Source organism: Hippocampus guttulatus, chromosome 20 (genome assembly GCF_054856545.1).
Source record: "Hippocampus guttulatus isolate MCC_2025c chromosome 20, RoL_Hgut_1.0, whole genome shotgun sequence".
Lineage (NCBI taxonomy): Eukaryota > Metazoa > Chordata > Actinopteri > Syngnathiformes > Syngnathidae > Hippocampus > Hippocampus guttulatus.
In genome coordinates, this window is record NC_141280.1 from 3101659 (window position 1) to 3116508 (window position 14850).

General features: G+C 46.1%; 2 protein-coding genes across 2 annotated transcripts in view; one reads left to right on the forward strand and one right to left on the reverse strand.

The window, feature by feature from the left end:
- Positions 1 to 40: 40 nt before the first annotated feature.
- fmn1 (formin 1) lies at positions 41 to 13112 on the reverse strand. Its single transcript, XM_086100354.1, has 18 exons — positions 11765 to 13112; positions 10817 to 10989; positions 7765 to 7873; positions 6903 to 6964; positions 5809 to 6470; positions 5080 to 5221; positions 4824 to 4911; positions 4682 to 4743; positions 4516 to 4604; positions 4244 to 4373; positions 3972 to 4118; positions 3715 to 3774; positions 3510 to 3630; positions 1103 to 1195; positions 893 to 944; positions 653 to 802; positions 315 to 396; positions 41 to 189 (listed from the first exon to the last, which is right to left on the reverse strand). Exons 1-18 carry the CDS (start codon positions 13110 to 13112, stop codon positions 121 to 123), a joined length of 3639 nt encoding a protein of 1212 aa, XP_085956480.1. The 3' UTR covers positions 41 to 120.
- A 1526-nt stretch (positions 13113 to 14638) lies between these two features.
- Positions 14639 to 14850, forward strand: part of ryr3 (ryanodine receptor 3) — a 52048-nt gene continuing 51836 nt past the window's right edge. The window contains exon 1 of the mRNA XM_086100852.1: positions 14639 to 14797. Within this exon, the coding sequence (XP_085956978.1) occupies positions 14750 to 14797 (48 nt within the window). The 5' untranslated portion in view covers positions 14639 to 14749. The remainder of the gene's footprint in view (positions 14798 to 14850) is intronic.

Sequence of the window (14850 nt, forward strand, 5' to 3'; positions counted from 1 at the left end):
ACCATATTTTTACCTTTACTCTTGCATTCCTGTTATGAAAGTGGGAAGTGTTCATGAATTCAAATAAATTGTAAATTTAGTCTCGTATATGCTAACGTACAAATAATAATAATAAAAAATTCAGTCTATTATTGAATGAGGATCTTCAGTTGAGTTCATGTTAGCTTCTTTATGCCACAGTCGTTCTTTCTGTTGGGAATAAAACACCGTATCAGTGGAAGCAACGCGTTTGTAGAAATCCCTCCTTTTATATACGATATGAATGGATTATGTGGCATTTTCTAAGGCATATGGGTGCTCAGTGGCACACTTACCAGACTGTTCGGGATCATCTTTCTGGTCTCCACTTTCTTTTCCGCTGTGATCCTCCTCACTGACTGCTGGGCCTCTTTTAACCTGGAGTCATTTTATTTTCTCAGATTACATTTCCATTTTGGACCCAACACATTTCCAATAACAAGTGAAGTCTCGAAAAGGTACAATATTAGCTTCATACGCATACTAGTCAGTGGTTGGATGATATTTTACCTGAACCATTAAACAGTACGCCGTTGTCCGCATTATTGACCTCGCTTTGTGCATGTATAAAATGGCCTTCTTTTTTGTTAAAATGGAAAAAAATATGATAAAGAGAACCAAATGGGAATGATACCTTTCTTTAGTGAAGTTCCGATTCTCCTGCTTCCACCTGGCCTTGAAGTCGGTGCAAAACTCAAACCACAGCATGAAGAAATGACTGGACATCACCTCCTTTTCTCCCGCTTTGGGCTTCAGGCCAAAGTAAACACACAAGTCCTGGAAGCTGGGCAGCCATACAAGAATTAATATGTCTGAAACAATCCTCCACACTGATACTTTTAATTTCAGCGTCCAAAGATGTACTTTCACTCACCTTTTTTGGGCCGACATTAACTGATAGGAAGCTCCAACATGTTCTTTGCCCGCTGGGAATAAATTGACACGATCAACAGTTTATTGGCTTACAATGATGAAGCTCCAGCTTTTCCTTTTAGGAACCAGGCGCCGGGATGATAAATATTATAAACATCTCCGCTTACACGTGATTCATAGTTGTTTGGTCATGTAAAACTTGACCACTCACCACTAAGGAGAAACGTCTCCATTCGGTCTTTAAACGGCTGCAGATGTTCCTCAGGGGAGTCCGAGCAGACTTTCCGCACACCCTTGGCACATTCTTTTCCAGGCAAAAAACAAAAAAAAAAACCCCAAAAACAAAACAAAGCATAATATTGGAAATACAGAATGGATATATATACTGCAAGGCAAACTAATGACATGTCATCATTGTTTATTGACCCATGGAGACTTCCCCCTGAGAGCTGTGTAGACCCTAAAACAACAGTTGAGCGACAGCACCGCCAACTCTCAGAGGGCAGGGGAGGCAAAGGTCTTAAAATGTACAGTTGGCAGACGATTTCATGGCCAAAGTGCAGACACTTTCTCCACAAGGACGCTCAGCAATTGTGTCGCCTCAGAAAGGTGCCGAAGAGCGTAGAGGAAACTCACTGCAACTGGGTACGAGGAGCTTATCGGCTCTGACTTCCTCCTCAGATCTCACTTTGATTCACATTGTGATGGCGACTGCAAACTGCTCCTTCTCTCCGCTTGCGTCCAATCAGTGCATCAGAGGAGCCAGTCTGCACGGGCCAGTCATAATAGAGACCCGGACGCTTGATCAACATCACCCAGATAAGATTACAAAAGAATACTGTTTTCAATGGGGATTTGTGTAAACTGTGGAGCCCGGGATCATTTGTCTCCTTTGCGCCGTGACGCTTTCTTTTCTTTTGTGTTTTAAAACTTTGCTTATATCTCGCCGAAGAGGGTTACGGAGCCTCGCGTGAAGGGAGCTGTCACTTGTCACAATCCTTTTGCTTGCAACTGCGTTAGGTTTCATTCGCCTCATCAAGTAACATTTGACCTCACCGAGACGGCATGCTTCCAGAGTTGCGGCCTCCCAACCTTGGCACTGCATCGTACTGACTGAAACGGATTTAGTCTTAAAAGTAATTTCATGTCACAGTAAATCAGCGAAGGAGTTGAGATGCTCGGAATGGTCGGGAAAAAAAAATGTTTTGAATTAATGGTAGACCGTTTTTGGAATTTCATCGGGCCTTTCCAAATAAATCCGTAAATGCTCTCGGAATTTCAAATAACTGACAAAACATTCTAGCCTGGACGCTGTCTGCAGTTAAGACAGTGTTTATGATGTTTATGTCCCTGAAGCAGACATGCTGGCTAATATGAGCTGAGCCTACCCAAAACATCGTTGGACACAATGTTTACAGATCGCTGGATGATCCAAGGCAAAACTTGCTCCACTTTGTAACAATTGTAAACCATTTGCTTGGACTTCAGATCAACTATGAGGAAGAGGCCATTTTACATCAGAAGAATAGCAAGAGCAAAATTGATTCCTGCCAAGCCAGGGCAGCCAGGCTTAGTGGTTAGCACGTCTGCCTCACAGTTATTGAGGTTCTGCCTAATTCAACCCCCCCCCCCCCCCCCATTGTCGAGTTTGCATGGGTTTTACGCCACATTCCACAAACATGCATATCGGGTTAACTGAGGACGCCGTTCCACTGAGTATGAATGGTTGTTTGTGCACATGTGCCCAATGAATCCCAGCTCTCACCCAAATGCATTTGCAACACTCATGAGAACAAATTGTGTTGAAAATGGAGGGATAAATAAATGACGCGTCTCGATTAATGAGTAAATCTTATAAGCCCTGCTTTTGGATTTCCTGCGGTCAAGTGTCAAGTGTTGATATGTGGCACTCAAACAAGGATTCCAGAAGATGATCTGAGTCAACTTCTTCTGCGAGCTTTTTAGATCAATCCTCAAAGCAAACCGAGGGAGAGTGAAGAGCAACAATGGCGGCGGTTCAAACAGGCAGTACAATGAGAAGCCGCGATCGCGCAGCGGTTTGGGTTGATGAAGCGATACTACAAAGCTGCGTTGAGAGCTGAACAAAACAATCTGCGGCGCACATCTCGGGGCCACACTGGAGCCCGGACTGATACAGCCGAGATGGTTACTGGCCCGTGCGGAGGCCCGTGCAGAGATGGGTCGGATACAAGAGGTCTGGAGATTACTTAAGTGGGAAGCTACGGTCTACGTTTACTGGCGACAGGACAGGCGCACAAAGGACGGGAGATCTGATGGGCCGAAGGATTACGAGCTGGATCTGAAAGGCGCCAGGCCAGTATCTGCAGCAAGACTCTGGATGCAGACACACACCGCGTGCAAACATACATATACCAGATCTAAGGATTGTTCCAAATTGGGAAAATAATACAAGATAACCCGTCTTTTTTTGGTCTTTGACAACCTCGGGTTCTGTTGAAGGCGTTTCGTGCCAAGTGTAAACATTTACACAGGCCGGGGATGGGAAGACAGAATGAAGAGCTCGATTGATTTGGGGATGTTGGATGGGAAAATGCTCCCAGGCGGGGATTTGCTGTTTGGGAAGCGCCACAGAATACCTGCTAGGTCTCGGCCGAGCCTTTTTAGCTCTGCAATGAGGTCCTCAAAATTGAGCTGCGATGCCAAGAAGACGTCCTGTGGTTCAGGAAGTGGAAACGCACTTTTGTCTGTTCCGGCATTCTGGCAAATCAACATGAACATTCAAGCACACAGAGTCAGGTTTGGACTTGAGTTGTCAGAAAACGCGTGTTTATGTCTTTTCACCTTGTCAACATTGTGAAGGTAATATGAGACCAGGTAGTCCACCAGGCTGATCCGATTGTCCTAGAGAAGAAAAAAATGGAGGAAGCATTATTGTTTTGGTGAAAAAAGTTTCTGCATGAATTTTCCATTCATGGATGTAACTCATCACAGTCCATTATATTTCCCATGTCCAGATGTTTACTTACATCATATGGTCATGAACACATTTTTTTAATGATTTATTTCAAATATTCTTGGGCTTTGATTCGTTTTGGTACCCTGCTCTTGACGTCTTTGAGTTTTGGAAGTATTTCGAGACCGAAGCCATCAGCCTGCCCTCTGATCCTGTTGCCGCCGTTCATGTGGTTGCCCAAAGCCAAGACCAGTCCCAGAATTTCCTTTACGCCATCTTTTTCCAGCAGAGCCTACACGTCAAAACACATGGGCGGCATCTTTTTAGTCCAGGCATGTTCACAGCTCAGGTCGCAACAACAATGAGCACTTCATTGTACAAATATGGTGCATTTTTCTGCCTCACGTTCCTTCCTACCTCGCACACAGAGGCGATCGTGTGAAGTTTGTGTTGAATGGACGCCACCCCGTCGTTGAAGGCCGCCTTGAGAATGAGGCAGCGGGCTCGGCCTGCAAAGTCCGGAATCTGCGAGAGCTCGTACAGGAACCTGGATCACACAAATATTCAGCATGGAAAACGATCGTCCAGCAATCTTGTAAACCGCGAACGGTGGTTATGAATAAATGGTGGTTGTCGCCCGTTCACTGTTCACACGCAATCAATCACACTTATGTTGTGTTTGTACTGACTGCTCGGGTTTGTCCAAGTGTTTAATCTCCTCTTCCTTGGATGTGTTGTAATGCGTCTTGATCTTATCCAGCTCCTCTGGCTGAGCTCTCTGGCATATTGACATGTGCAAATTTAATGACATTCAAATTCACGGCTGCTCGTTCATACTGCTTGTTTAATACGCACATTTTCATACAGCGCCTCGATAGTCTCGAGGTCCACCACGGAGTTATCCACAGTCAGCACAGCTACAAGAAATAGAACGATGCGCATTTTTTTTCATGGAAACACACATTTTGGTCCGTGAATGGCAAACAACCCAACTGACCTCGTTGGATATCTTTCATCTCAAGGTGGAGGCTTGATATGAAGATGCCCACAGCCTGAGAGCGCTTAGCGTCCAGCAGCTTAATGATCTAACACACACATGCACGGTTCTAGTTAAACTCTTGGATTTGGTAATGCGGAAAACCCGAACTAAAAAAAAAAAAAAAAGCTGCGAGACAGAGATGTGGCCAACGACATTGTTGCGCCTTAATAATGACATCATATTTTTACTCAATGCATTTCGTCCTGTGCGTTACCTTTCTGGCTTTTGCCTTTTTCTCATAATTCTCCACCAGCGGTTTTCTCTTGAGTCGCGTGGTGGTTTTGGCAAACAGATCCTCAAACTCAACTGCGTTCGTGATCTGCGGTTCCTCCAAAACATTCCACAGTGTGTTGTTCCTGAGAAAGAGACAAAAGAAAAACAATATTGATACTATTTTTAATGACCGGTTTTGTCAAAACCGCAAAGATCCATTTGCTTGTCTTTCTAAGATGTCTTTGTTTTTCCTCATTTTCAATGATTCCTTTTTCATGTCATTGAAGCTGACAGAAGTGGTCACAAATGAGACTAACATCAGACCGAATACAATACATCTTTTTTTTTCTCTGTTCATGATCGTGATCACAGTATGCGCCGCATTATATTGAGGTCTGTTTCTAATATTTTGGTTGTCCTATTTAGCTACATCGTTGGCACAAGATTTGAAAAATCAATCAATGTGATGCAAGCAACTCTAACCACAAGAACACTTGATGGGTCACAGGTGAGCTCGAGCCTGCCCCTGTCCAGTTTGGGTGAGGGGCGACAAAGCCGCCGAAAAGAAGATCTGGAAACTCTTTTGAGCTGACGGACCTGCTTTATCATTTCTTAAATCCACATCACATGACGTATGGACGCCATGTGGTTAGCCAGTGTTTCATTATCAGTATTTAACACAATTGTAAACTGTTTTATAGTATAGTTGAGTGCATAGCTGTAAACATACTTGTTGTCCTCAATCTGAATTCTGGTCCAGTACAGAGGCTTCATGGGACGCGAAGGCTGGACGGCAGGTTTTCTGGGAGTCGTAAATAAAGACGGAGGCATTGATGAAGTCACAGGCGACATGGACGGAGGGAGCGGAGGTGGTGGGTGAGCTGCATTCACTGCATGAAATGGGGTGGGTGGAGGTGGCGGTGGAGGAGGTGGCGGGGGGGCTCTCGATGTTTGTTTGTGTGTCGGCATTGGTGACGAACGTGGCAGAGGTGGAGGCAGAGGTGGTGGAGCGATAGCATTGCTTGGTGCGTGATCTCCCACTGATTGACACGGCGGGCCCCCGTCTCGCTGGCCTGCCAGGCTCAAGCTGATAGAAGCCAAGTCTAGTTTTTTGGGGGTCACCCGCTGCTGAGTTTGGGTGCTGTCTCTCCTGTTCCCGACCTCATCACTCTTGACGAAGGTCTCCCTGTCAGTTTGGATGCAGACAGTTCGGAAGGCTTTGCGCGGAGATTGGTTATCTTGTGTGGACACGGCCACGTCTTTGAGCTCGCTTTGTCTGAGGGTGCCGAGTTGGGAGATCTTGGCCTGCAGCTTAGCGAGACTGAGCTTCAGATGGGATACGTTGACTTCGTTTTCAGCCCTTAGTTTCGAGAGCTCCTGGCTGAAGTCCTCCTGAAACAATCAACAAGGACAACCATTGATTCACACTCGCGAGAATGGACAGTTAAAGTCTTCCCTGAACACCGAGAGAAAACCCAAGCAAGCAAAAGGAGCAATATGGTCCATATATAACCATTGCGCGGCGATCAAACATTTCAAGTCTTAAGCCAAGTCCCTAAATACAAACATGAGGGGGAAAAAATGCAAAAAAAACGGTTTAGTGTATGAGAACCTTACAATCTACTAATTCATTGAGCTGACGTCTCTTGATAATTTGTTAAGTGTACATGCAACGAGTTTAGTGTATTTAACTGACAAGCAAGCATGATGGTGAATGAAACCTGTTGTGGGAGTTCATTTGTCTCCGGGGGCTGTCTAGCAGGTTCATCCGGAACCATATTTACTTCCTTCACACAACAGCACGATATTACCCTTCACACTGACCTGCAACTTCTCCACTTCTTCTTTGCATTCACGCTTCAGCTGCAGCAGAGCTGCCTGGTGCTCTAAAAAAAGAGACAGCGGTGGAGGTCATTGCCTTCTTCTTTCTTCTTTCTTTTTTTAAAGAACATTACAGTATCAAAGCGAGCAGACTTTTTCATATACCGGTCATCATTTTTCTATAGGAATTTATCTTAAAGCTGTCCTGACAGATTTCAACCACTTGGCAGCAGCAGAGCCATGCATAAACATTCATGTGGTTGAGCAGCAGAAACGATTAAGAACAATGCTGCTGCTCTGCCCTAAATTGCATGCTGTAGATGTGTTTGAATCACTATGTAGGGTAAAGCGCCATTATGGGGAGGCTGACAAAAAAAATAAAATAAATCAATAAATAATAATGATGAAAAGTCTTGTTGGAAAGCACATTAATTAGCACGCTCTGACTTGACGGTCTACAAGGTTTGTGTGCTTTGGAGTCTTGCAGGGCGGATTTGTGTTGACCTAAAGGGAAGAGCTCTATACGATCAAAAAAAAAAAAAAAAAAGACACAACATCTGAAACCTCAAAGACAAATGCTGTGGCAAAAGTGGAATGCGATTTGCATCGCCTATGACACACAAGAGGGACAAGACGCTTCCTTCCACTTCTTTCGCTCTTCTCAAGTTCCACATTGAGGCCGGTGTCTGATTAAGTCGAGCAAACCCCTCAACACAGAAAGCAAAAGAAAAACCCAGGCAGACTCGCTCCTTTGAAGTTCACTGCGCTATTACCCCCATGCGCAATTCTTGCTCTATTTTAACTTGAGAAGTTCTCTCTTGTATATGTATGAAATGTTTGCACGACATAACAGTGTGCTGTTTACCTGCTTCGGTATACTTGAGACCGACTTTCTCCTCTCTGGGTGGAGGCCAGACCGCTTGCAGACGTCCAGGAGTTCGTTCGTCTCCTTCTACTGGACTGGCTGCTTGTGCCTAGATGGAACAACAAAAAGGATATGGGTTGGTCTGTTCCACAGTACTTGAAACCTGAATGATAGATAGTAATGATGATTTAGAATCTGTTTGTGATTGCGATACAGATATTGACGAGGGCCCATTTGGACTAAATGTTTAATATTTGTCAAGTGTTTAGGTCAATGTTCTTCATACGGTAGTTGCAGATTTCTTCTCTGGGGTCTTGACGGAAGTTCTTTCAAAAAATACTTTCAGTGAATCCTTTTCAGTCCAGGTCCGCTTTCTGGCTGCACCCTCTGGCTCTTTCTTCAACGGCTTCGGTGTAAAAAAAGCTTTGAACGCATGAAAGGCTGCTTCTGCGCCTGACACAGGAGGCTTTGTGGACACGAATGATCCTGAGGAGTCCTCCTTGGTTTTAAGGTCTCCCATCTGCGGTTCTCTAGCATTTTCAGTCCTATCGTTCTTGGTTTCTGCTTGTTCGAGTGCAAGAAGCTCCACCTTCTCCTCGCTCTCATCAGCCATTCTGTTGGGGTGCAGCAAGAGGGAGATCTGATCCAGGAAGCTTGCCTGGATCTTCGGTTCTCCCGGCTTCTCAGGGACGGTTGTCGTCTTTCCTCCTTCAGTCAAAGGTTGGATTTGAAGCACCGTGTCATCATTCCCAGGGCCGACCACGTTCTTTCTCAGCACCCTAAGACCGCTAAAGAAGGTGGGGATCTGGACCTGCTTGTCCATGGGAGGAGCTTGGGAGAAGTTTGCTCCGGAGAAGGTGAATCCACTTGAAGCGATATCGTTTGCAGATGATACGACCACACGTGGCGAATGACTGTTTGTGCTGTCTGAGGGGCACTGATTGGTTCGCGCCTCACGTTCCTCAAATGTTGGCTCTCCTTTCAACCGTACCTCCTCTTCAATAGCATGCTCTGTCCGAGTCACGGTTATCAAAAGCCGTTTGGATGTGGGAACGGTATTCAAAGCAACTTCCTCACTTTCAAAACCATTCAAATCGGTTAATTTCAGGGGAGAACCGACAATTTGCACATCGTCACGGCCCCTCCTCAAGTCCTGGTTGGGATGTTCTGCAAAGTGCTGCTTGTAGGACATCCGTGCGTGACACTCACAATATATCTTCGGACATTTTCCAATTCTCACACAGAGTTCACTTTTTGTCGGCTTAGCCCGGCTTTCAACCGGTGAGCTTCCTGCCAGGCTATGACCTTCCGACCAGCCGCTCAGGCCACAGTGAACATCATCCGGCTGATTTATTTCAAACTGGTGTCCGACCACAGAGGAGATATTTTCAGCATCCACGGCAGCAATTTGTTCACTTTTTTCAATGTCATCACCTTTCTCGGCTTTGTTCTCCTCTGCTGAGTTATTTCCCGTTTTGCCGTCTAGGTCGTAGGTCATCGCTTCTTCTCGTCCAGCAAGATACACAACAAGGTGTAAAGAGTTATTGCGGTCCTCCATTGGAGTTGCTTTAAACGTCATATTCGGCTTTTTCTTCAGCTTTCCCATCAGGTTATTCCCCTCCATATTGTGTTCTTCTGGGACGGTTCTGAAAAATCCATCTTCAGTCAATGTCGGTTTGACAGCCAGACAAACAAATCCACTCAGTGGTGGGAACGTTTCCATGTCGTGAATCTTCGCGTGGCATGTTGACGTTCTTCCTCGTGGTTCCTTCTGGCCTATTGTAAACTTCCATCCAGTGGAGTCAGATGGGAGGCCTGTGTGGTCAAACCCCAGTGGCCGTCAGCGTTTAAAACGGCAACCTGATGCACTTGCGAGCCCTAAATCGAAGAAAGCCACACGGAACAGATGGAGGGAAGCCACACCCGCAGCTGCAGGAAACTAAACAGGAGTGCCGCGGATCCCTTGTTTGAACATTTGCTTTGCCAAGTCAGAATGGCCAGGAGGTCTCAGAGCTCCTGTGCGGCAAGGGCGGGCTAATCTGGACCTTTCAGTGCCATAACATGCCCACTAGAGGGTTAATCTGCTCACAGGGAACCAAACACGCGTTTGAAAGTTTAGAACGCGTTGTAATGAGCCTGCATGAAATAACGAATAAATAAATAAATAAAAACTTCCCCTACAAATTTCTGAAAAAAAAAAGGGTCATCACATTAACTATCTCACAAACTGTTTGCTTTAATGTCACTTCTCAGGTCCCACCCTTGTTTGCTCATATTTTGATGTTACAGCCAGCAGGTGAGAGATGGAACACTTTTTATCAACATTGTTAGAGCATACGCACGCCGGGTAGTTATCTGTGATTGGGATCTCGGAGTCTGAGATGTTGTTATCGTCTTAATTTGCTTTCTTTAATCGCTGGCGCATGAATAAAGCCCCACAGTTGGGACATTGTGGCCGCCAAGCAAGTTTATGTAAGAGGCATGAATGCAGATAATCCCATGGAATAGCATTAGAATTTTGCGACACTGTTGAAGAAAACGGTTGAGGACTATATTGCCGCAGTTATGTAACCCCCAAGGAACACAAAACACTTTCTTTGTTGTCATTCGAGGCCGTTTCTTGTCTCCGTGTCAACGGCTTTGGGGCGCTGGCGGGCCCCCGTGCGAGAGCAGCCATTACGAGTAAAACTTGTTGACCGCCGTGATGGTGATTCCGTTTTAACAAGGACTTTCAGCTGTTGCCTGAACAGAGCTATTAAGTGTTATCTGAAGGCCTTCTTAAAACGAGAAAGGTTCAGGGCCATGGCATTTATACAACCCATTAAACCATGTGACGAAAAATCAAATTCTCTCAACATTACGATCGACGTTGTTCATTCCGCCTAGCCTAGAATTGAAGTGGAGCTCCAAAGGTCCATTAAATTCTTTTGACCTTCAAATCTTTGATCTTGAACAGGACCGCATGATTCCCCCCTACCCCCCAATGCATGAATGATGCCCTGTAATTAACAGTGACAGGTCAAGCCACGATCAAGCTCATTACGCCACTCACCCTAAGATCTGCGAACACGGGGGTGGGCGTCCTACTGATATCATCCTCGGGGGCGGTGATGCGCAGGAAGTCAATGAGCTTTGGTCGAGAGGGATGAGAGAACCACCTGCGGAACGACAGGGACTCCTCGATCTCCCCCTGCCAGAACTCCTCCTGTTCCTGCAGGGTTTCATCTGGCGAAGACAAGTGGAATCACCAACGGTTGCCTCGCTATCTCATGGTTTTATCGTAATACAAGGGTCACCTCCAATGTAGTTTTTGCACCTGATAGGAGCTACTTTTTTTTTTTTCCAAAACATTTGCACACTAAATGACAAAAAGACTGGAAACCTGCTGTTAAACAAATACAACCTAAGCAAAGCTAAGGCTTAAGGTAAGCGTCGGTCAAAGAGTGAAAATCTTGGACCTCAGATAACACCATATTGCCACCATGAGGCCATGACAGTAAAACTTCACATTCACCTTGTGCTCAGATTAAAAAAAAAAAAAGCTTCACAAAAGCATGCCTGTTCATGTGAGAGCAGAGGCAGACACGCTCCTTTCAAACTATGTCAAGGTCAGCACCCCTCTAAATCAGGTGCCTATCGAGTACTTCATGCCTGACTAAAGGGACGCGTGCGCCCGCCCGCACATGATGTGTCTCGGCGCCAAGGAGCCATTCCACATCCTGTATCCTTTGAGCATGTGTGCGGAGGAGGTCAAACTGATCGCATGTGCTCCTATTCGTGTGTTTGTAGTCGGGAGGTGAGCAGGAAGAGTAATAATCGTGCGGCGGTGTATGAAATGACACCAAGTTGGAAAATGCGCGTCCGGCTACATCCTTGCTCACTCCAGCAAGATACAGGCCGGAATTAAACAATGACGATAAAGATGGTTTGATGTGATCGTAATGCATACATACAGTGTTATTTCTTGTGGCGACCGTTGCAGAGCCACGCCTGCTTTTACCTGAGGAAAGCGGGTCATCTCGAGCGCCGTCCGATTGACTGAAGCCTCTGTGCATCTGCGTCTCCTCCCTCCATCGGCGATTGGTCCAATCTAAGCTCTCCTTTTCACTCCAGCTGTCCTTGACTGATCTTTTCCATGGTGCGTGTTGGTCACGGATGTCCTCTTCGCGGCGATCGCGGCTTGATGGGAAAGAAGGCGAGAGAAAGGGAGCAGCGGAGATGCCGGGAGATATGGAGGACCCGTCGGGAATTCCCGCACTTGTTGGCGAGCAGCTCGACACGGAGTTGTGAGGCATCGGAGAAACGTGCCGATGATATGACAGCATTCTCGCAGGTCTCTTGATTGATTCCGAAAGACGGATTTTCGACGCTATTTCATGTTCTCTTAGGGCGCATGGCGACAACCACTCTTTGTTCTCCCCTTCCATCCTCAGGGCTCGTTGAAGACTCTCACTCAACGCCTGACCCAAAGAACGAAGCTCATCGACGAGCTGAGCGCTGCCGCGTGTGTACTCCTGGTCTCGGGCCTGGGTTTGGAGGTGATGCAAAGTCTTGTCATCCCGACATCGGCCTTCCAACGAATGAGACCCATCGTTTGCGCGTTCATTTTTCTGGATCCAGTTTGAACTGGTTCGACTCACCCGACCGATGATGCCTTCCACCTCCTCAATCTTTTTCATTACACGCGCTGCAGCGCTCGTCTGAAAAGACTCTTCCACTGCGTCGCTTTGAGCGCCGACCTTTGATTGGAGCGCTTTCCCTTTTGTGTCTTCGGTCTTTGTTTCCAAATCGGAAAGGGAGCAGGTGTCGTCATATTCAGAGAGGTCTGTCTCTGAGACAGTCTCTTCTTCTCTGCATGACAAAGGACGTGAAGAGACTCGTGACTGCTTAAAATCCATTTGACCATCTTCTTCAAGTAACTCGTCGTTTGCAGGCCTGCTTGTCATCCAGAGTTGAGATCGCCTTCTCAACTTTGGGGACTGCTGCGGAGATGTGGGTGTCCGCTTGAGGTTAAGCAAAGGTGTGTCAGTATGAACAAAGCCGTCCATGATGATCTTCGGTCTCCCAACATTTGTCTTCATCCTCATGCCTTGTTGGTTGCCCATGTTCCTGACGGTCTGGTAGTCCGAACACAGCAGTAACAATTTTTTCAGCCATGCTAACTCGAACGAGTCGGTCAGCCTGAATTTTTCCGCATGATCAAGTTTGGCTGTCTCCAGCTGACCCTCCTCTGCGAAAAAGGAGTTGAGTTCAGGATGGTGGTCTTGAGGTTCATTCGGGGACGCGTTCACAATGCTCATCTCATCGACGGGGATGTAGAAGCTCAAAGGGGCATCAGTCCCCTTCATAATGATACTTAAAAGTCACAGATTAAATCCATTGCTCACAAATGTAACAGTAATTACTCAGCTCCAATGCAACTTAAAAAAAAACATTTCATAATCTTTATAATAATACACATACCTGTATATTTCCTTCCCTGCGGCGGCAGTAGCAACTGACTGCGGTTGTTCACTTGCAGCAACATCGGAGTTGAAACGAACTGCCCGCTGCCAGGATTAAGAGCCTCTTGCAGTTGCTTCTGCTTGGTGGCATTTGAATGGTTCCTACTGGCTCAACATATGGAAATCACTACGCCTAATCCCCCGAACACTGACAAGCGCGGAGGGGAACATCAACAAACAGACGGCGAGTTCAGTGAGGATTTGCGTAAATCTTATCTAATCTGCTTGATTTAAACTATAACATAAAAGATACAAACCAGCAAGTGTGCACTTCCAGACTTTGTCACTCTTCTGTAATGCACGGCAATAATAAGTCTATGCAAATGTTTGAGTTTGGTTTTCGGCCTTCCTGGCAAGCCACAAGTGCATTATTGACACTATTTAGGTCAACAGGGCACTAGTGTGATCTCCACCAGGCTCGGTGCGTGCAGCAGCCTAATTGGACCCTCTGCCCAAGCTGTCTGATGGATTACACAAGTTAAAAGAAAATCAACAGCTGCTATACTGTCACTGAAATCGCCACCAAAAATAACATGCACGGGTAATCTGACTCATCTAAAAGCCTTTTACAACAATTCCAAAATATATACCTGTAGCTACCGCTACATTTCTGACAGGGGAATTCCCATAGCGGCTTCCCAATAGAAGAAAACATTGACTACCATTGCCGAACATGTAGAACAAAATTAAATCATCCTGGTCAAAACGAAACTGCAACAGGAAAGGGTGTCCAAAAACAAGCTGATGGAGTAAAATGTGACTGACAATATCAGTTGTAACATTTATGATCTCACATAGCATTGATCATAAAGACAACACAAATTTTTGTAACTAAAAAAAAACGTGCATACCTTGTCTTTGATATGACATGAAAGGGACAGGAGGGTGCAGATGGAATGATCAGTGAAAGTCAAAAGAGAGAGGAAGGTCTTCACCACCGCAACAAGTCAATCCCAATTTGGTTGCACACCGTGCCATGACAATAAAGGTTCTAATTTAAAAATGTCTCTATTTTTATTTGGCCCTACATACTGTATAGCGTCTTTTCAACCTTTCCCCCCACCCACCACTATGACACTGCGCCATTATTTAAAAAAATAAGAGAAGAGTCCTTCCCATTCAACAGGCAAATTGTTTATCCTTTGTTTTAGCGTCAATGTTAACGCCAGACAACATTTCGGACCGTGGATAAATCTTAGAGTCCGATGTTGGTCCGCACTGCTGATGCTGCGTCTCGGAAGAAGATGAGAGGAGGAGGAGGAGATGGGAGTGAGGAAGGAGGAGGCGGAGGAGAGAGGGCGTCAGGAAGGCGGGGATCCTCGCGGGGGTTGGTGGAGGGGGGGGGGGTTATCGGCGGGTCTTCCCTATATGGCTTCGGACGAGCTCCATGCTAAGAACGGCTTGAAGAGCGCAGCGTCGCGTTTCTTGCCCACAGTCAGTGGTGGCTTCCATCGCGTGAGCAAACAGGCTCCTTCGCAGCCATGGCCGAGGGCGGGGATGGGGAGGACGAGATCCAGTTCTTGAGAACTGTAAGTGTTTGGACTTCGTTACTATTTGACGTCAATGCTGCAAGAAGCCAATT